This window comes from Procambarus clarkii, chromosome 20 (assembly GCF_040958095.1).
Source record: "Procambarus clarkii isolate CNS0578487 chromosome 20, FALCON_Pclarkii_2.0, whole genome shotgun sequence".
In the NCBI taxonomy this organism is placed as follows: Eukaryota; Metazoa; Arthropoda; class Malacostraca; order Decapoda; family Cambaridae; genus Procambarus; species Procambarus clarkii.
In genome coordinates this window covers 40,507,437-40,530,843 of record NC_091169.1, presented here as the reverse complement: position 1 = coordinate 40,530,843, position 23,407 = coordinate 40,507,437, and the positions used below count along the sequence as shown (strand labels likewise).

The window sequence follows — 23,407 nt, the reverse complement described above, 5'->3', positions numbered from 1 at the left end:
CACTTCATCTCTAGACAACTCTATCCACTCTATGTTGTTCTCTGGAATTCTTATTGATGCTGGTTCTATGAAGATTTTATTTTGTACAAACACACTTTGGAACTTTTCATTTAATGTTTCACACACTTCCTTTTCATTTTCCGTGAATCTGTTTCCCATTCTCAACCTCTGGATATTATCCTTTACCTGCAATTTGTTGTTTATGAATTTGTAGAATAGGCCCGGTTCTGTTTTACATTTATCCGCTATCCCTTTTTAAAAAAAAAATTCTGCCTCTCTCCTTACTGCGGTATAGTTGTTTCTCGCATCTTTGTATCGCTGGTATGTTTGGGGGTTTGGCCTCTTCCTATACTGATTCCATTTTTGTGTCTTTTGGTCTCTGGCCCTCTCACAATTTCTGTCGAACCAATCCTGTTTTCTGGCCCTGCCTCTCTGTTTTGGTATGAATGTTTGTGTGCCTTCCACGTATATTTTTAAAAATTTGGCATACATTTCATTTACTTCCCTGCCTAGCAACAATTCTGTCCAATTACACTCATTAAAAAAATTTCAAACTTCCCCATAGTGACCTCTCCTTAAATCGAGTTTATCAACTGTTTCAATGTCCCCATTTTCTTCTAGATGATACCTTAAAGCATAATCAATGTCTAACAGGACGTGATCACTCTTTCCCAAGGGAGGAAGGTACTGGATGTCAAATATCTCTTCTTCTTTCCTGGTGAATACTAGATCCAGTACTGACGGTATATCTCCTTCCCTCATTCTTGTGGCCTGCTTTATGTGTTGATACAAGAATGTCTCCAGAATGAGGTCCACAAATCTGCATGTCCAAAAGTCCAACGTTCTTGCTTCATAGGCCTCCCAGTCTATTGCTTTAAAGTTGAAGTCCCCCAGTATCAACAGTCGTGATTTATCTTCATCTGCTTGTACAATAATATCTCTCATGACCATTATGAGGCCCTCTCGTTTGTCATCCAGTTCTTCCTTTGTCCATGTGTTGCTTGCTGGTGGGCTGTAGGCATTTAAAATTATCAGCTTATCATCCTGATTCCAGATCTGCAATGCCATTATGTCAATATCTTGAGGGTTTTCAAATATTAACTCTCTTACCTTCAGGTGTTTTTTCACCAGTACAGCCGCCACTCCTCCTCCCTTCCTAGTTTTCCTGTCACGTCTCCAAACTGAATAGCCTCTTGGGAATATGACTTCATTTATTATATTTCCTTCAAGTTTCGTCTCTGATAATGTGACAATATCTGGGACCCGAAGCTGGATTATTTCTTGCAACTCCAAAGTTTTTGACCTCACTCCATCTATGTTGGTATATACAATTTTCAGGAACATGTTCCCTTTTCCTTTGCTCTTTACTCCCCTTCCACTACTAATCTTGTTGCTTTGTTTTTATGTACCATTTCACAAGCTTTCCAGTCCCTGTCACTTTGTAGAAAAAAGAATTTCTGTCTCCATTTAGACGTTTTGCCTCAATTAGGTTCATTTTCAGCTTTTCTCTGTCTTCCTTGGAGAGGTCTTGTCTTATTGACCAAAGTTTGCCAACCTCATCACTGCAATTTCCTGGCATTTTTTAGCACTTCCATCATGTTTTTCACTCCATTAAACGTCACCCTTAAGGGGCGGTTCTTGTCTTTCTCATATTTTCCTATTCTTCTAAAATCACTGACATTTTCCTTTGTGCCTTCTCCTAAACCTACTATTTTCTCTATGATTTTCATCTCTTCTGCAGCGTGCGTGCGTGCGTGCGTGCGTGCGTGCGTGCGTGTGTGTGTGTGTGTGTGTGTGTGTGTGTGTGTGTGTGTGTGTGTGTGTGTGTGTTTTGTTGTTGTTTAGTGGCTGTATGTTCAGGAGTTCATGGAGCTCCTGGATTGTCTGATCATATGGTGAATGGTGTTTTGCTGCTCTCTTTAGTGCCTTATTTTGCACTGCTTGTAGTTTATGTATGTTAATTTTCTTTAAGGTATGCAGTGGTACTGAGGGTTATTCTAGATGCAGCCGGACTAGAGCCTTATATAAGTGTATCTATGTTTGTACTGAGATTTCGGAATCTCCTCAGTATTCCTTAGGCTGCTTTGGCTTTGTTTAATCAGCCCCTCACGTGAATTTTTATCCCTGTTCTATCGATCATGAGTCCCAATATTCTGCCTACATTCGCATATTGGATTGGGCAGTTGTCATGGATAATGGGAGGTCTGGGTTTGTTTTTGCAATGTGTATTATTTAGAACTTTTGTTTATTTGTGCTAATTTTCCATTCCTTCTCAAAGTTGTTTATGAATTCAATTGATGCCTTGGTCTTGTTGGCTAGTAGCAACTTTGATGGTCTTGGTTGGCAAATTATTTGGGTGACATCGTCAGCAGATGAGATGTATTCTTCATGTTGGAGTTGGCGTAGATAAGCTGTATACATGTTGAATAGAGTAGGAGAGAGGCAGCTTTCTTGTGGTACAGAAGTCATCAAGAAGGGAAGTTTGGAAGGGAAGGGGACTTCCCTTCCAAACAGTAACACCTATCCTCCCAACCCCCCCCCCCCCCCCGCTCCTCCTCACCTGCCATCTGCCAACAAGTCATCAATAAAGGTAAGCTATAACTTGTACATACAATAGTACAGAATACGTGTGTGTGTGTGTGTATTATGTATGAAATGTATTTTGAAGTTAATATTTTTGAGAGTATGGAACGGATTAATTCAATTTACATTATTTCTTATGAGAAAATTTGTCATCCATCTCTGGGAATGGATTAAATTCGTAAATGGAGGTTCCACTGTAAATTTCTTACATGTCCCACACATAGATATAAGAATCTGCTTTTAATTTCTGCTTCTTGGAAAGGTGCAGGTTCCAGATCTAAACGTCAAGCTGTAGTTTAGTATAATGACCCTCATTGACATGCATGCTTCAGGAATACTAAAGTCTAAGCTAAAAATTGGTCACTGAATAAGCATAAAGGACATGGACTATGAGCAAATAAATAAGCAGTTGGAGACTTCATTGTCTATTCTGAGGAAGTGAATCACTTTACAAACAAACAATTTATCTTAATGTAACTCATAACAAAATAGCAATTATAATCAACTTAGTAAAATAATGTACTGTATGAAAAGAAGGTAATTAAATAATTATTTTACCAATTTTATCTCCTGTGGGAACAACACTAAATGTGACAACTTTAAGGTCAATTCCCTCTTTCAACCACAGCTTGTCCATCAGACGAATCATCTGGATCACTAACATGTCCTGGCGAAGGTCATCTCCTACCTGTGAAGGATAACATTATCAATCATCATCTGCTAGGATAATTGAGAGAAAAATATTATTTTAGAAATTATTAAATAAATGCAATGAAAGATTATATACGTAGATTAGGTTAGTACACCAGATAGTCTATCCCAATAAAATATGCATCAGCACTCAGTTGAGATTCCATTTAATAATTTGGAGAAATGTAAAGAAAATTTGTTTCAGTATTTGGCCTAAATTTTAGTTCCTCATACTTTAGTACTCTCTCATTGTCTATGTGTTTGCACTTTTAATCTTCTGGCACCTCACACTGCAGTATTTCAATTTAATAATATTACTGTACTTCCAAACTTGATTAAACGCTGTTTTTAGGTCGCCAAAACTCTACTGATCTAAAGATCAATTATATGATACAATATAGTCCAAACTATGCAAAATGTACTCCGTGTAAAATAAAACTTTTGACTACTGTAACTCATAATACTGGGAGCTTGATGGTTTTGATTTTGCACCCAAAAATAACTCACTTGTTTTCCTCTGAACTTCAATACATAATACTTTTATTTGTTATTTGGTCTAAATTTGGAAAGCAATTTTAACTAACTTATTGTGAACTAGTTTTGCTTGAAAAATAGTCCCGGAGGCTTCCCGGAGCTATACCGGACTGATATGTATGCATTAGACCGTGGCATCAGTCAATTCAAATGGAGTTCTAAACCTACCAGGTACCATGAGCCAGAACCTAGCCCCTTTAGAGAGGCATGAAGAGCAATGGCCTATAGAAACCCCCAAGTGATTGAAAGAATTCTATGTCTGCCATCTGCCAGGGTTAGGCACCCAGAAAGGGAGGCATCCCCAAATAGCCCCCAACTTGTGCAACATTGCTACTGAAAACCGAACTGCTAAGTAGAACTCCCCAATCTGAAAACAAGCAAACAAGCATGACGTCACACCCGCCACTGTACTGCCTGTCCACGCAGCTCCCCCCTCCCTAGGAGGGGGAAGGGGGAGCCCCAGACCCCATGCTGGGTACTCAACCCCAGTTCTGAGGCTGGACATCAAAAAAGCCAAAAAACCTGCGTTGAATGTAATGAAACGCCATTTTCTGGGTGAGCCCCAGAGGCTCCCTGGAGCTTATCGGGCTAATGTATGTTATATTAGACCGGGACATTAGCTAAGGAGTTCAGACCTACCAGGGACCAGGGCTCCCTGGTAGAACTCGCCAAACGAAAATTAGCAAACTAGCATGAAGTCATCATGTTGATGTGCCACTGTCTGCATAACCCCTTCCATCCCCCCCTCCCCGGTGATCCAACTACCAGTTCTTAGGCTGGATGTCAAAATACGCGAAGAACACCGCCGACTGGAGAGAGGGAGGGATGCCATGGAGTCTTAAAACCAGCTAAACCCTGCTCTGACCCCGAAGCCCTCAGATGCTTTGGAGCCAGATGCAGGGGGGAATGGGAGGAGCATGAGAATGAACCATAGCAGGGAAAGGACGAGGGGGCGTGGACTGAACCAGAGTCAAAGCGACAACCACCCCCAAGTCCGGGTCCATATAACCAAAATGGGGCGGCCTCGAGGCTTCTGGAACAGCAACCAACCTAGAGCGTTGCAGCAAGCTAAACCTAGCATGCAACGCCCGAGTTGCCTGCACCCAAAGAGAATCATCAGTGGACTGGGTGAACTGAGTCACTAGCAAGCAACAAAACTTACAGGACTCTGGGTTGAAGGTGTCACCAACCCAACAGGCAGTATGATGGAGGGAAAAACGGTGAGAATCACCCTGAGACAAGGGGACAGAGAAACCCTCAAAGTCGTACAAAGCGAGAGGGGGCCCAGGGGTCGCATCCATTGGATCCATGCGCCCCCGTGGGGTTTCCTAGGGCCCTTAGACTGGTATTGCTAAGGGAAGCTCAGGCAGGGGACTGCTAATCGGTGCCCAAGACTACCAAGAGAGCTACTAAAGCTGCACAACCCCCCCCCCCCCCCCCAGGACAAGTCCCCTCACGGGGACCTAGTGGAGGTACCACCAAGACAATGGAAACAACCTAACACAAGGGCAGCCACCCCCCCCCCACCCCCTCCAGGCAGAGAAACAAAAACAAAAGAAAAACTTTGCAAGAGGACAACGTACCCAGGCGGAACAGAGCTGGGCACTATGAGAGGTGACAGCTAGCTGTGCAGTACCCTGTGCCCGTACTAGTGCAAACTACCCCTTCTCAAAGGCAAACAAGGGTGCAGAAAACACCCCAGCACACTAAGGGTGGTCAATCACCAATCAGCAAAAGACCAAGCAGAGGTAGACCCCAAGGTGACTTGTGGAAAGAGGCCCCAAGCACCAAGGGCAGTACTTACAAAGCACCAGAGGAAGGTGACCCTAGGTGCATGCAGCCCAAGTGCTTGTGAGAGTACTCCTGGCTCGTGCACCACATGAGAAGAATTCATACTACACCACAAGGCACAGAGCAGAGAACAGAAAGCCAGAGTCGCACGACCTTTGCCATTCACATCAGCCAAAGAACTGACATGTGGGTAACTGGCCCAAGGGGTCTTGAGGTTATCTTGAGATGATTTCCCAGGCCTCCACCCCAGGAAGCAGCCTGTGACAGCTAACTAACACCCAGGTACCTATTTTACTGCTAGGTAACAGGAGCACATAGGGTGAAAGAGAGACTGCCCATTGTTTCACGCCGGCACCTGGGATCGAACCCCGGACCACAGGATCGAACCCAGGACCACAAGATCACAAGTCCTGCGTGCTGTCCGCTCGGCCGACCGGCTCCCTGTCAGGGAGCTCCCCCTCCCCTTCCCAGGGAGGGGGAAGCTGCGCAGACGGCGGCGCAGCACGTGATGACGTCATGCTCGTTTGCTCATATTTAATTGAGGAGTTCTGTCCACTTGTTTGAATTTCAGTAGTACTGTCTCCACTCGATCATCCAGACTATATGGGAAGAAACCCCCAGCTGGATTATCACATTTTTCAGATAATGGTACTTTTTCACCTACGAGTCCAAAAGTGACCATTTCCAACTATTTTTATACTACAAACAACATAATTTGAATTGCCTTTCCACATACCACACATCTTGAAGTTAAGAATTCTTAACAATTTACGTAACCTATACTAACACAACACTAAAATTAACACTTAAAATTACAGTACAGATCATTAAGCAAAGTTAGTTTTGACTGCCAGCTGCTGAAGCCCCACTGGTTGAAGGCATTTGAGTTGCCTGTGAGGCCTCACTTGTTGAAGGCGCTTGCATGCGCCTCACTTGTTGAAGCGCTTGCATTACCTCACTTGTTGAAGGCGCTTGGCTTGCCTGTGACGCCTCACTTGTTAAAGGCGCTTGCTTGCGCCTCGCTTGTTGAAAGCGCTTGGTTTGCCTGTGAAGCCTCACTTGTTGAAGGCACTTGGCTTGCCTGTGATGCCCCGCTTGCTTGCCTGTAGCGCCTCACTTGCTGAAAGCGCTTGGCTTGCCTGTGGCGCCTCACTTGTTGAAGGCATTTGGCTGCCTGTGACGCCTCACTGGTTGAACAACACGTAACTTGTCTTTAATTGCTAGCACAACCTTCTTCCTCTTAACACCTCCAGAACGATTGATGCTGCTACCAGACATATTCTTGGCCAAAAATGTTTAAAGTTACTATGAAAATAAAAAAGTTATTTAAAAAAATATTTCACTAATGGTGCAGCACTGTGTATAACATGAGGGACGGACGCACATGGGTTGACCAGTGTTGGACAGGTCCACTTGGGGTGGGGCAGCTATAGCACGTTACGTAGGCCGCCAGGAGGAAAAAAAGCTCACAATATTTTTTAAGGAAACTTCAGCTGTGCACATTGCTTTTAAGAAACTTATTTATTTGTTATTACATAATTACTAGTACTTATTTCATTTGTTTTTGGCTATGATTAATTGTTCTAAAATTAATGGTAATTCCTTTACCCAGGTGGTCCCTCCCGACGCACCCCTCCCACCGTCCCAACACCACCCACCCACCCACCCACCCCATCCCCTCCACCATGCGTCTAGAGCCACAGACGGGATAAATACGGTATGGCCGAATTTTTATCCAGCCAAACCAGCTTTTATCCGGTTCCTGTGGCCATTTTGGTCGGATATTGTGATAACTTTATCCGATCACGATTTTGGCCGTATAAGGGCGTTTTCCACATGTTTGAATCCCGGATAATCGCAGGGTTACAGTAGTTTCAACCAGAATAGGGACTTGTTTTGGGATGCTTACCTTTCTGGGTGCCTGACCCAGTCGATGGCAGACATAGAATGCTCCATAACAACATGCGCATCTCTATAGGCCATTGCTCCTAGTGCCTCTGTGAGGGGCCCAGGTTCTGACTTGTGGTCCCCGGTAGGCCTAGAACTAAATTCACATTGACTGATGCCAAAGTTTAATACAGTGGTACCTCGGAATACGAGTGTCCCTGAATACGAGTTTTTCGGAATACGAGTATGATTTGCTCGGAAAATGTGCCTCGGAAGGCGAGGGTTACCTTGGAACACGAGTTTGTTGATACGCGTACAGGCTGAACTAGTGCGTGGTGGTACAGCTATCGTCGCCCCTCACCCCTCAGTTTACCAGTGTCTTGCGCCCAGTGACTATCCCACGTCAATTCTTCACCCAGATTTTCAGTGTTTTGTTGGATTTTTGGTCATTTGACCATAAAAGTTATTATATATCTCACCATGGGTTTCAAGAAAGCCAGTGGTAAGGATCAAGGCAAGAAAGCTCATGTGAGGATGACAATAGAGGAGAAACAAGAGATCATTCGGAAGTATGAAAATGGTACACGGGTTGTTGAACTGTGGGAAGAGATGCAAACTTTCATTGAAAAGACTCACCCAGAGAAAGCTGTAGTAGGCCGTTGCCTTAATCTTTTCAATGACAATGTGATGCCTTACTACAGAGACAGCTTGTGCAGAAGGGAAAACAAGCTTCTATGGACAGATTTGTTGTGAGAAAATTGAGCAGTGAGCCATAACCAGGGCCTAGTGGTTTGCAGGCAAAACGTGCCAGGGAGTGCACACCAGAAAGGTCCTCACTGCCTGATGTTATAATGGAAGGGGACTCCCCTTCAAAACAGTAACACCTCTCCTCCTCCCCCCTCCTCACCATCTAACATACGCCTACAGCATTCATCAACAAGGGTAAGTAATAACTTGAACATAGTATTGTAGATTTATTTAGATGAATTAGGTATAAAATTTAGTTTGAAATGAGGTTTTTGGGGTAGTCAGGAACGGATTAATTCATTTCACATTATTTCTTATGGGGAAATTAGCTTCGGATTATGAGTTTTCGGAATACGAGCTGTCTCCAGGAATGGATTAAACCCTTAAACCGAGGTACCACTGTATGTCCATATCAGCCTGGATGGCTCCGAAGGGGCTTCCCCCCCCCAAAAAAAAAAAAAAAATTTTTTATTTTATGATATGGAATAGTGTAGTTTCTTTTAATCCATCTGTACTAATGTTTCTGATGGCAAACCACCTCTAACCAATCCAGTTTCATCTGCATGGTACACCTAGAACTAAGTATATGCACTTTTGAGTCGTGCTACTTTTCTAGCACCATTGTTGCTACATTGTTGCCAAACAACTCTGTAAACGACTGAATCGCTCAAAACAAGCTCAAACCTATTAGTAACAATGGCTGCCACCAGGTGGCCCAGAGCCCTAGCTTACAGCCGGCTCCAAAGTGTGATGCACGTGTAAAATAGTCAATAAAATAAAATCCAGTCCATCAACTGTGAAGAGCTCAGTCCCCCAGGGTACTGTGCTTGCTCCAGTACTTGTTCTCATCCTCATATCGGACATAAACATGAACACAATCTATAGTACTGTATTATCCTTTACAGATGACACTAGGATTTTCATGAGAGTAGATAACATAGAGGACACGGCAAACCTCCAATCAGACGTAAATCAGGTCTTTCTATGGGCTACAGAAATGGTAGAGTGCTAGGTGCACCATAGCATAGGTAAATGCTATGGTGTTTAACGAAGATAAGTTCCAGCTTATGCGCTACGGAAAAAATTTAAATATAAAAACAGAAACCACGTACAAAACTCAGTCAAATCGTAACATAGAACGAAAAGGCAATGTAAAGGATTTGGGTGTACTCATATCGGAAGACCTTACCTTCAAAGAACACAATAAAGTAGCCATCACAACTGCAAGAAAAATGACAGGTTGGATAACAAGAACCTTTCACACTATAGATGCTATACCAATGATGATACTGTAACCCCGCGATTATCCGGGATTCAAACATCCGGAAAACGCCCTTATACGGCCAAAATTGTGATCGGATAAAGTTATCACAATATCCGGCCAAAATGGCCACAGGAACCGGATAAAAGCTGGTTTGGCCGTATTAATCCCGTCTGTGGCTCTAGACGCACTGTGGAGGAGGGGGTGGGGTGGGTGGGTGGGTGGGTGGTGTTGGGATGGTGGGAGGGGTGCGTCGGGAGGGACCACCTGGGTACAGGAATTACCATTAATTTTAGAACAATTAATCATAGCCAAAAACAAATGAAATAAGTACTAGTAATTATGTAATAACAAATAAATAAGTTTCCTAAAAGCATTGTGCACAGGCTGAAGTTTCCTTCAAAAATATTTTGAATTTTTTCCTCCTGGCGGCCTACGTAACGTGCTATAGCTGCCCCACCCCAAGTGGACCCGTCCAACACTGGTCAACCCATGTGTGTCCATCCCTCGTGTTATACACAGTGCTGCGCCATTAGTGAAATATTTTTTTACATAACTTTTTTATTTTCATAGTAACTTTGAACAATTTTGGCCAAGACTATGTCTGATAGCAGCATCAGTCGTTCTGGAGGTGTTAAGAGGAAGAAAGTTGTCCTAACAATTAAAGACAAGTCATTGTTATTCACCTCAACCAGTGCGGCCTCACAGTGCTGCGCCATTAGTGAAATATTTTTTTAAATAACTTTCTTAATTTTCATAGTAACTTTGAACATTTTTGGCCAAGAATATGTCTGGTAGCAGCATCAATCGTTCTGGAAGTGTTAAGAGGAAGAAGATTGTCCTAGCAATTAAAGACAAGTTACGTGTTGTTCAACCAGTGAGGCGTCACAGGCAGCCAAGCGCCTTCAGCAAGTGAGGCGCTACAGGCAAGCCAAGCGCCTTCAACAAGTGAGGCGCCACAGGCAAGCCAAGCTCCTTCAACAAGTGAGGCGCAAGCAAGCGCCTTTAACAAGTGAGGCGTCACAGGCAAGCCAAGCGCCTTCAACAAGTGAGGGCATGCAAGCGCTTCAACAAGTGAGGCCTCACAGGCAACCCAAATGCCTTTAACCAGTGAGGCTTCAGCAGCTGGCAGTCAAAACTAACTTAGCTTATGAACTGTACAGTAATTTTAAGTGTTAATTTTAGTGTTGTGTTAGTATAGGTTACGTAAATTGTTAAGAATTTTTAACTTCAAGATGTGTGGCATCAATCAAGAAGACGAACACCAACAAGGTAAGTTGAGGTTTCTAGTTGAATATTTAATAATTGTATGTGGCAAGGCAATTCAAATTATTTTGTTTGTAGTATAAAAATAGTTGGAAATGGTCACTTTTGGACTCGTAGGTGAAAAAGTACCATTATCCGAAAAATGTGATAATCCGGCTGGGGGTCCTTCCCATATAGTCCGGATGATCGAGTGGAGACGGTACTTTTCAAGACGCTAGTGCTCTCTAGAGTGGAGTACTGTTCCACAATGACAGCTCTTTTCAAAGCTGGAGAAATTGCTGACCTGGAGAGCGTGCAGAGATCCTTTACTGCTAGAATCCACTCGGTAAAACATCTAAACTACTGGGATCGACTAAAGAGCCTAAATCTGTATTCTCTTGAGCGCAGGTGGGAGAGATACATAATAATTTATAAATGGAAAATATCAGAGGGGCTGGTCCCAAACCTGCACACAGAAATAACACCACATGAGACCAGAAGGCATGGCAGGATGTGCAGAATACCCCCGTTGAAAAGCAGAGGTGCAACAAGTACTCTGAGAGAGAACTCTATTAACATCAGAGGCCCGAGACTGTTCAACACGCTTCCACTGCACTTAAGGGGCATAACTGGCCGACCCTTCACAGTGTTCAAGAAAGAACTGGATAAATATCTCCAAAGGATACCTGATCAACCAGGCTGTGGCTCATACGTCAGGCTGCGAGCAGCCGCGTCAAACAGCCTGGTTAACCAGTCCAGCAACAAGGAGGCCTGGTCGACGACCGGACCGCAAGGACGCTAAGCCCCGAAACACTTCAAGGTAACTTCAAGGTTACATTCCCCTCCCCCACTTCGCACCACAGCCACAGAACAACCTCATTGACAAACACAAAGGAGCCACTCTCACAAAGGAGCCAAGTTTACTTTAGATAAAACATATTTCACCAATGAAGATCCTATTAACAAATCTACAGGAGACTTGATGAGGGTTTGAACCTATGCACTGAGTGTTCCCAGACGCGCTCTAGTGAACTGTACCACGACATGTGGTACAGTTCACAGCTCTCGTGGATTTGTTCTTTGATATATCACATTAATGTGATTTCTCTGTGTGAAGATCCTATTAGTAACTAGTAACACTACCTATGAATGAAATTTATTGCTTGGAAAATAATTATGAGAAAAGTAACAGCATTAGATAGTTACACTTCAAAATACACATACTCCCACCACAATCATTGTCAAGAACTGTGCATCACCACCCAATTTGCACCTCGGTATGATTCCTTCATGTGTTTTCTTGATACCAGCTCTTGGTACTTGTGAGACTGTTGCCGACAAAGCATATTTTAGATCACATTCAACCTGGTGGATGCATGAACAATTAAAAGATAATGGGTGGCCAAGACACTGTTCGACCTCCAAAATCCCAAAGTCTTTATAATAGCTGTGACTCAATTAGAAAAAAAAGCTACAAGAGTAACGTACTTCAGTATATAAGGAGAAATAGGATTAACAAAAAGAGCACTAACAGATGCACAAATAGCTCATAAATATTACTGTAGCACAGTTACAGGACAAAAATAAAACTCTTCCTTTAAAATAAAAGGAGGAGTCACAGAAATAAGGGGCAGAGAATAATACATAACATACAATCCAAGGACCAAGTAGGCTCAGGCAGACCATGAGCCAGCCAGATAAAAAAAAATCTACATGGTAGCTTAAAGGGAAAATTAATCACATTCACCATAAAAAGCTAGCAAGAGGGGCTCTGTCAATGCTGAATGGTAAGAGGTGATAGTACTGGACGTAAACCTGCACTTTAGATAGTTAGGAGAGTCAAGACATAACACACAGAGTAATCACACTAACGTGACTGCATCAATAAAAAAATCCGAGGTAGCAGTGATGATGGTTCGAACCTAACTGGTTGATGTTCCCACACACGATTCTAGTGACTAAACCACGACATGGTATAAGGAATGCAACCTGGAGTTCTACTGAACCCACAAGGATTCCTGAGGCTTCTACTGAAGCCAGAACAGGATTTTTACACAATCCACCCATTCACTCTGGCTCTTGTCATCTAAGAATTGTTCTACCTCTGATGCTCCTCTTTCAATACACAGAGTAATCACACTAACGTGACTGCATCAATGAGAAAATCATTAAGAGAAAATGCATCAAATGCATCAATGACAAAATCCTTCTATGAGTGCATGGGAGTAGTATGTGAAAAACCTGTTCTGGCTTTATTAGAAGCCGCAGGAAATCCTTGTGGATTCAGTAGAACTCCAGGTTGCAATCCTTATACCATGTTGTGATCTAGTTGCTAGAAGCATGTTTGTGGGAACATCCACCGCATAGGTTCGAACCCTCATCACTGCGTCTATGGATTTCTCATTGATGCAGTCACATTAATGTGATTACTCTCTGTGTATTGAAACATTTTAAAAAATGTTTGAAACCTATTGAATGCAAACTGCATTAAGGACTAATTCCAGAGAGGTGAGAATATAGGGTATTTGTTTGTCCATCTACAGAGGAAATGAACAGGGAACCATCAGCAAAGAGCAGAGGAAAAAACAAAACTAAGAGCTACTTTGAAGAGGGTCTTATTCAAACCACTGGAAATCTCAGAAATGTAAAGAAATACATCACATCATCACAGAGAATGGGAGGAAATGATTTAGGCAGAGAATATGGATTCATTTACCACAGTGACTAAGGCTGTATGGGAACTAACATAAGAAGCCTCCAAATGCAACTGGGTGACAAGAATGTCCAGAGCAGAACACACATGAAAAACTTCCATTAACTGAACATGAGCCTTGTGGTCTATTGAAACTAAATTTACAGCTAGTGCATTTAACTACTAAATGACATGTTTTTAAATTGATTCATTGTTTCTTGTGAGTGTTGGATGTTTTAAGGCGATAGTTTTTACTCTCTCTCGGTTTGTCCAGGTGTAGGATATATTGAGATCCCTAAAATATTCTCAGCTCTGTAACTACCCCAGATTCTAATCCTGTAGATTTAGAAGGCCTTGAAGTCAGCAGATGCCTGATTGCTGACATTCACTCTAATGCATCAGAGCCTAAAGCTCAGGAAAACAACTGAGGGTTCAAACAAAGAAATTGGAAAATATATATGATCTGCTGTAAATTACAATATGATATGCTCAGAATTTCAGTGAAAGTGAAAATGAAAAAGTGAAAATCCATTTCTTGAATCATATTTTTTATGAACAATCCATTAACAAAATCAGTCTCTTATTATTAGATGAATTCATGATATGCATTATATGGAGATACTGTACATATTTTGAAGGTTTCACTGCATAGCAAAATTTCCTTTTAAGCTTTGATAATGAAATATGTATGTATATCAAAATGTTGACAAATATATGTGGATAACTGCATCCATGTCTATCTTAAATATAATTAACTGTAGTGATGGGTTGGCTTTCATTGGAGTTACAGGAATTTTTCCAGCAGAACTCCAATAATTTTCTTCATAAATCAGACCCACAAATGGGCTGATTTAATAAATACTTTAACCAATTTAGCACACACAGATCTAATTTAAACAAAAAAAACAAAAAATATTTATCCTCACCTTAAAGATGGCATGAATTGGATCAGTATTTTTCTCAGAAGACAGGAAGGCCAACTTCAGGGGAACAGTGAATGAGTTAAAGTAGGAACAGTTTTTCACATCAACCCCAGCAACTTCCAGAGATGGTGAAAGTGGTAGAGATGTAGGGCTAGCCTGTAAATTTCACTCATTGTTAATCAGCAAACGAAAATTATAAACTATTAGTATGAATTTTCTTTAAGTACAATTAACACTTAAGCTGCGTATGGCATATATATACGACCGGAGTAACATGTCCCACCAGGTGCATGGCATACATATACAGTACGACATAGGGTGCCGACCACGATTCAAATGGCCCGCGGTTACACAGGGGTCCACATCAGATTCCTCAGGATTCTTGTCAACAGACACCCTGAGGAAAATTTTAAAATGATTTAAAAAAAATTGTGACCAATGTTCTCAGGTGTGACAGCAACAGTACTGTGTGAGCAACCAAGGCCGGCACATGCAGCATGAGCTAACAGCATTGCTGTTTAGCTTGTGACCACAGCATCGCCTAAAAATGTCAAAATAAATACGGAACTGCTGTTATTTAGCGGTGACAGTATTACATGAGACCCCCGACTGAGATAAAAATGACCAGGATTGTGATAAAAGCAGAATTCTTGAAATAATTAGCACTGTGTGGGAGAAGTAATGCTAAGGGAGGTAGCATTGTTTGCTAAATCTGGGTGGCCACCTGTTGTCTGCACTCACTATACCAGCTCAGTGGTTCTCTATGGTGAACACAAATGTAGATACTTATATATAACGTGTGTGTATTAGTGTAATAACAGCAAAAGGAGTATGTTGGGAGGAGCCATTTGGGTGACAGAGGTGGTGTCATCTGCATGACTTGTCATGCTGTGTAGAGGGTGACCAATATGCTCTTTGGGTACTATAATACCTTAGTTGTACAGTTATGGTGAATAAAACATGTAGATACTTATATACAGTGTGTGTATATAGTGTAATAACACCACAAACATTATTGTTGGTGGAGAATAGTGCCTCTGGCCTTCAACCAGTGAGGGAGGCAGCCGTCAGCTGTGTGTGTGGTGAGGTATCTTTTAAATTGCTTGAACCCACCATACCAGCTTAGTTTTAGAGTTATGGTGAATAAAATATGTACTTATATATAACATCTGTATATAGTGAATAAAAGCAAAATCAGTATGGTGGGAGGAGAATGTCGGCTAGTGAGGTGTTGTTGAGGGAGGGAGTGGCTGGTAGGCTGGTGGGGCGGCCACTCCTCGTTGCTTTTTGACTCACCATACTAACTCAGTGGTTCGTTATGGTGAACAAAACATGCAGATACTTATATATAACCTGTGTATATAGTGTAATAACAGTAAACTATTTGTTTATTGTTTTATGAACATAATAATTGAATCACTAATATTCACACAATACTTTTGAGTATCGTGATGATTCGCCCCTTTTATTATATAAATATTTCACACTACACACTATTTAATAATATTACTGGAAAAAACTAAAAAAAAATCAATCAGAGGCATTAAAATAATTAGGTAATAATATCTTTGTTGCAACTCCAGCCTGACAGCTGTGGCAGAGCTGACCGCCTCTGACGCTTGCTCTGTTAACGTCTACATTTTGCCAGACTTCCTCAGCCTATTGCAGCCAAAATATGTCGCCTACGATTTTTTTTCCTGCGCCCGAAATGAGCCCTAGACGTCACCAACACAGCAGCAAATGCTGCAAACATCTGAACAGCACGGGCACAAAGACAGACCGCAGGCTGGAAGACTGAAAAACTCTGAGAGACCCCGAGCCCTGAAACAGGGAACGAGGGGAACCGGATCAAACCAAAGCGCATCCCCAGACACGGTACGCAGGTAACGGCAAAAAGCTCAACCGGACAACACAGGACGCACCCCCGGCCAAACCAATCAAGCATCAATAACCCAAGAACCCCTCTGGAAACCAGCCGTCTCGACCATCGCCAGGACGGAGAAAGGCTGCACACGTACAAGACTACCACCAGCACCAAAGAGCAGAAACCTGAACTGAAGTGGCTACCACAAACTGAGGAGAAGATAAAAAGGCACCCTGATCAAGGACCAGGACGGCGCAGGCAACGCATGAGCAGGCCGGAGGTGAAACAAAACACGAGAAAGCGTACTAAATGGGGCAGATGTGATGTCCACCCTGAACGCAAGCTGGAGCGGCTCCGCCAGCACCGCACAAAATGAGGCAACAGTAAGAAACATCAAATAACTGTACTCCTGAAAACCCAAGAAAGGGCAAGACAACCCGATGCGAAAGAGAAGACAACGTACAATGAGCAAGAAAAAGTGCATAGAAACACCAGGAACGTCAAACTGTCGCCAAGACGAAGCTCGCAGGTGGGACACCATCAACAAGGCCACCTGAACACCACAGAGATGGTGATACCCGCGTCAAAATACCAGACACGAAGAGCTGAGGAGAAGGCCGAACCAGTCACGTACAGGACCGATTCGACTTGCCGAAAGAAGCGGAGCCACGGGAAAACGCCCCGGGTTCGGACAAGCAAGCAGCGTCTGAAAAGAAAGCTGGGCCAGCCACCAAGGAACCATAAGGACTGCTCTCGTGGAAATGGGCTGCAACCGAGCCAGAACCCGAAGCAACAGTTGGACCGGGAGAAGAACAGGTACCCCCACCTCGACCAGTCCTGCCGAAAAGCATCCAACATGAACGCCTCGCAGGTGGGTAAGGGCGCCACATAAAATGGGCGACGCCTAGACCACGCCGACTCAAATACGTCCATGGCCAGGAGTCCATACGTCCGGCAGAGCCAACAAAACGAGTCGGCGACGACTGGCCAATCCGCGAACAGAGGAATAAACCGAGACAGCTGTCCGCCAGAACGCAGGACACACCCCGGACATGAATCTCACGGTTAGCCAAACCCCGAGAATTCATCAAACAAGCCACTCTAAGAAACCAACCCGAAAGGTCAACACCTAAGAGAAACCCTGTGGTTCCGGCATGAACCGCCAGAGAACAGTCCGAATGGAGCTGAATGGTAGAGCACCGAGTGACCCAAACCCTCTCAAGCACAAACCAGACAGCCACGAACTCCCGAACCGTGCTGTGAGTCTGACGAACGGACAGACTCCACCATCCCCGGCTGACCTGGTGAGCACTGGTCACAAAGCCCCAGCCGAGAGATGACCCGTCCGTGAACACATCGAGCAAAGGCTCTGGGAGGTGCCAAGGCACTGAACCCCGAAAACCCCAAAGAGGAAGCTGGTGACGCAGCACCAACACAAGATCCCCGGAGGAATGAACCCAACGATTGCAAGAGGCAGAAGGGGAGTCTCCGAAGGAACCAAACAGACGCCGAAGCCAAACCCGACCCCGCGGGCAGACCAGCACGTCGAAGTTCAGACTCCCGCACAACCGCTCGAGCAACCCGGGACACCCTCATGAACAGCCGAAGGCGGGACTACGGCCGCAGTAACACTTCTAGAGGGAAAGACAAGGAGTGGCCCAATAGCCCTAAACAAGGCACAGGTCCGAACCCGGGACGGAAACAGATGGAATGGCCTCCAGATCACCAGGAAACCAAACCCAGCGATCTGGAAAGAACAACACCCCTGGTGAGCAGACAAGCGGACCGACTGGGAGCCCACACCAGCCAGTCATCGAGGTAGGCCAGACACCGAATCTCAAGCAGACTCAGACAGGGCACCAAGATCCAGTAAAGATGCAAAAATACACCAAGTGCCAGTAATTGACCTGAAGGTCCAGGGCCACCATCCAGGCACCCGGCCCCAACAGAAGCCGGACAGGAAACAACAGTCCTCTAAGGAGGGCATAGAAACCAGGGCGCAGACTGAAGAAGTCCAGAAGAACCACAGATTCGAAAGGCTCATGTCTGCAAAGAGCAGACGGGAACCCCAGAAGAATGGGGCGGATCGACCACGCCCAACGCACCCACCAAGATGACATGACGAAGCGCAGGGCAAGAAGCCCACCCCGCCAGCTCTGAACCCCCCAAAGGGGGAGTAGCCGTCCACCGCCGCCACCAGAGGCCGGAAGACAACCAAAAGGTCTCACCAACAGCGGGACCATACGAGAGTCAACAGAGCAAGCTGCTCCCCCAGCACCCTGTCAACAGAGAAGGGAACAGAGCTCCTTCCAAAAGAAAAAGTACACATACACATAAATACATATGTATATACACATACACATACACACAAGGTATGTTACACACTTCACCTGATCTTTCAGGCATCCCTGTGTACAGGAATCGTAGCAGACGGGTGGAAACAGGCTAACATAGTTCCAATCTACAAAAGTGGCAGCAGGGAAGACCCCCTCAATTATAGACCTGTATCATTGACAAGTGTAATAGTGAAAGTATTGGAAAAACTAATCAAAACTAAATGGGTAGAACACCTAGAGAGAAATGATATAATATCAGACAGACAGTATGGTTTTCGATCTGGAAGATCCTGTGTATCGAATTTACTCAGTTTCTATGATCGAGCCACAGAGATATTACAGGAAAGAGATGGTTGGGTTGACTGCATCTATCTGGACCTAAAAAAGGCTTTCGACAGAGTTCCACATAAGGGGTTGTTCTGGAAACTGGAAAATATTGGAGGGGTGACAGGTAAGCTTCTATCATGGATGAAAAATTTTCTGACTGATAGAAAAATGAGGGCAGTAATCAGAGGCAATGTATCAGAATGGAGAAATGTCACAAGTGGAGTACCACAGGGTTCAGTTCTTGCACCAGTGATGTTTATTGTGTACATAAATGATCTACCAGTTGGTATACAGAATTATATGAACATGTTTGCTGATGATGCTAAGATAATAGGAAGGATAAGGAATTTAGATGACTGTCATGCCCTTCAAGAAGACCTGGACAAAATAAGTATATGGAGCACCACTTGGCAAATGGAATTTAATGTTAATAAATGTCATGTTATGGAATGTGGAATAGGAGAACATAGACCCCACACAACCTATATATTATGTGAGAAATCTTTAAAGAATTCTGATAAAGAAAGAGATCTAGGAGTGGTTCTAGATAGAAAACTATCACCTGAGGACCACATAAAGAATATTGTGCAAGGAGCCTATGCAATGCTTTCTAACTTCTGAATTGCATTTAAATACATGGATGGCGATATACTAAAGAAATTGTTCATGACTTTTGTTAGGCCAAAGCTAGAATATGCAGCTGTTGTGTGGTGCCCATATCTTAAGAAGCACATCAACAAACTGGAAAAGGTGCAAAGACATGCTACTAAGTGGCTCCCAGAACTGAAGGGCAAGAGCTACGAGGAGAGGTTAGAAGCATTAAATATGCCAAAACTAGAAGACAGAAGAAAAAGAGGTGATATGATCACTACATACAAAATAGTAACAGGAATTGATAAAATCGACAGGGAAGACTTCCTGAGACCTGGAATTTCAAGAACAAGAGGTCATAGATTTAAACTAGCTAAACACAGATGCCGAAGAAATATAAGAAAATTCACCTTCGCAAATAGAGTGGTAGACGGTTGGAACAAGTTAAGTGAGAAGGTGGTGGAGGCCAAGACCGTCAGTAGTTTCAAAGCGTTATATGACAAAGAGTGCTGGGAAGACGGGACACCACGAGCGTAGCTCTCATCCTGTAACTACACTTAGGTAATTACACTTGAAAAGAAAATTACAAGCCGCCGACCAGTGAGCAGAGCACACACCGGCCAGGCAAAGAAGGCACAAAACTGCATCAAAAAGCCCACCTTGACAACAAAACCTCAAAGTCCCAGCACGACCACAACACATGCCAAGACCCAAAAAGATCAGTCTGCAAGCCAGGAAGACCCCGGAACTCCAGAAGGCAGAAACCGTGTCACACACGAGGAAACAAAGCCCCCTGAACCCACAAAGGGGGCCCAAGAGGAAGAAACCTCCGGTACGAAACTAAAGAACCCAAAGGAACCCGGAATCAAACCAGGGGGAGCCCAAACGACCCCATTTTGCCGGCGGAGAAACACCACAGAAAGGCAAAGCACAGCCCCCAGACAGAACCCCCTGGGAAACGGTCATAACAGACCGAAAACTGAGGGACAAGGTGTGGGAGCAAGCGTAACAGCCAGGGACACTAAACCCAAAGGCCCAGACCCAAAACAGACAAAATGGATAACCCGGTGTAAAATCAACACTCAAACATTCCCAGAGGAGCAGGAAATGGGCAGAAAACACCAGAAAACCAAAGAAACGACAACAGGAGAATAAAACCCCTGAAAAAAGGTGAAAACTCACCCAAGAAGCTCGCTCGCACACCCAGACACATGTAAACAAACCGCAACACCACCCTGGTGGCCATCCGGGAAACTGGCAGGCGAAAATGGCTGCCAGAACAAGAGGGCTGTGACCGACGCTAAAGATACGAAAACACGCCAGCAAAAGTGGGAACCAAGCAGACTGGATGGGCGAAAAACAACGCCCAAAAGCAGAAAAACCCAGGCAGGGGCAAACCGCCCCAGAATTGCTAGCAGGCATCCCCCACAGCCCCGGGAACCAGCAACAGAGGCCCCGGGGCAGAGCCGTCCTCCAAGCCCTCCGCCCTTAAAGAAAAGCAAGAGTCCATGGGAAAGGCAGCAAGAAAGGGCCGCTGGTAAGACCCAGAAGCCTTGGCAGGAGGAACCGGCTCGAAAACCTCCGTCCCCCAACCCGAACATGGCAGCCCCCGAAAACCGCCAGAGTCTCGGCCCCAACGAAACCCCGCCCCGACCCCGAAACCCGCAGACGGTCCAGAGTCGGGAACAGAGAGGGAAAGGGGCAAACAGCACCTAACCAAAACGGGGCGGCCTCGGGGCATCCGAGTGGGAAACCAACCTAGCATGCTGCAGCAACGTAACCTAGCTTGCAACACGGATGCCGCCTGTACTCTGAACAGTAATAACATCAGGAGAGTACTGGAGAACAAGCAGAGAAAATCTCTCGCAAGACTCCGGGTCAAGGTGTCAGTGACCCAACAGGCAGCATGACTGAGGTAAAAGTGGCGACTGTTACCCGGAGACAAGGGCACAGCAACCAATGATCCCGTACAAGACGGGTTGGAACCCGGAAGACACATTCAATGGTCCCCCGAGCCCAGACAGGGGTTCCAGGGCCCGTAGGCTGACTGCTACGGGAAGCCCGGGCAAGGTGTTGCTAAACCGATTAAGAAACCCAAAAACAACAAGAGGGTAGAGAATAGCACTGAAAACCCCTGAGACGTGTACATTCATGGGGGCCTAGCAGAGGGCTGCCAAACACTACCAGTGGAACTATAGCCACACTGGGCAGACCCCCACCAGGCAATTGAAAACAAAAACAAAAGAAAAACCCCGCAAAAGTACACCGTCTCCAGAGGCAACAGGAACCGGTCGCCGCTTAGGTGGCAGGCCGCACAAGGCCTGCGCAACACCTTGACGCCCTAACTAGCACAATACCAATCCCTACCCAGGGCCAAACAAGGGCCCCAAGCCCCAGCTGGCCCCAAGGGCGAGGCAAATGCCGAGCAGCAAGAACCTCTACAGGAATGGTTCCCGAACGACTCCAGGGAAGATAACCCTGTAACGCAAGGGCAGTACTCACAGAGCACTTAGGGAAGTCAGCCAGTCGGCGCATGCCGCCCCGGCACTGATGAGGTACTCCTGGCCACCGCACAACACAACACACGGCAGTGAACGCCACACAAGGCAAACACCGCCTAGGAAACTGAGGCCAGAGAAGCGTCTATCCCGGTTGACATTAGCTTACGAACTGAAGCTTGGCAGCCGGCGTCGTAGGTCCGGGGCTCCCCCCTCCCCCTCTCGGGGCAGGGAGGGCTGCGCGGACGATCGGCGCGGCAGTAAAGTGTGATGTTTGCTCGTTTCCTTGGGATTGTAGGGAGTTTCTACCCTCTGTTCAGTTTTTTGTTTTAGTTTTTTACCATGTGGGGTTTGTTTTGTCATGCCTACTTTTCTGGGTGCCTGACCCCGGTCGATGGCACATAAGGAAAACCCCAACCACAAAAGGGTTTTCCAGTGCCATTGCTCCCTGAAACCTCTCTGAAGGGGCCAGGTTCTGACGCTGGTCCCTGGTAGGTCTGAACTCCTTAGCTAATGTCACGATCTAATATAACATACATTGGCCCTATAAGCTCCAGGGAGCCGTAGGGGCTCCCCACAGAAAAGGCCGACAAAGCAGCATACTTTCGATCATCACCTTGAGGATTATCTCGAGATGATTTCAGGGCTTAGCATCCCCGCGGCCCGGTCTTCGACCAGACCTCCTTTTTGTTACACATCCCCAGGAAGCAGCCCGTAGCAGCTGTCTAACTCCCAGGAACCTATTTACTGCTAGGTAAACATGGACATCAGGGTGAAAGAAACTGCCCATTAGTTTGTCTCTGTAGGGGGATTGAACCTGGAACCTTAGGACTACGAATCCCAAGCGCTGTCCATTCAGCCGTCTGGGCCCCTGATGGCTGAGAAGATACCCTGATCAGAGTATGAGGGAAGATCAAAGGATGGCTAGCTTTAATGACACTGTGGATAACCTGAGAAACACGAGCTCTGAAACAGGGAACCCAGGTCAACCCACGAGTCCACCAAAACAGAACTGGTGGCGCGAGAGGGTGCCACCAGTTACAGTCTGGTGGTGACTGTCTCGAACTGGTGGCGCGAGAGGGTGCCCAGCCTACAGTCTGGTGGTAGTGGTGTAAAGCTATCACCAGAGAAAGTGCATGATGCATCCCCAGCCAAACAAACCAAGCCTCCACAACCAAAGGACTCCTCTGGAAGCCTGCCATTTCATTCTTCGTCAAAAAAGAAGGAGCAGGCTGTAATCGAACAAAACAACCCCCAGGATCAAACAAACAAAAACCCCGGCGCCAGGGAAGAGTGTGAAGCTCACCACCCGATAACCAGAAGCCACGGAAATAAAAAAACAAAACCTTCTAAAACAATCCTGGACCGAAGGGGCCACAGTAAACTGAGGTGAAGAAAGAAAAGAAAGAACCCAGCCCAAAGACCAAGCAGGCTCAGG

General features: G+C 45.0%; 1 protein-coding gene across 4 annotated transcripts in view; it reads right to left on the bottom strand.

Annotated features, from left to right (window-relative positions):
• LOC123755348 (phosphatidylinositol 4-phosphate 3-kinase C2 domain-containing subunit alpha) overlaps nt 1-23,407 on the bottom strand; it is a 232,027-nt gene that overhangs the window by 46,869 nt on the left and 161,751 nt on the right. For all 4 annotated transcript variants that reach the window (XM_045737887.2, XM_045737888.2, XM_069327888.1 and 1 more), the window contains exons 20-21: nt 14,357-14,509; nt 3,142-3,271 (exon numbers count right to left, since the gene is read on the bottom strand). In XM_045737887.2, the coding sequence (XP_045593843.1) occupies nt 3,142-3,271; nt 14,357-14,509 (283 nt within the window). The remainder of the gene's footprint in view (nt 1-3,141; nt 3,272-14,356; nt 14,510-23,407) is intronic.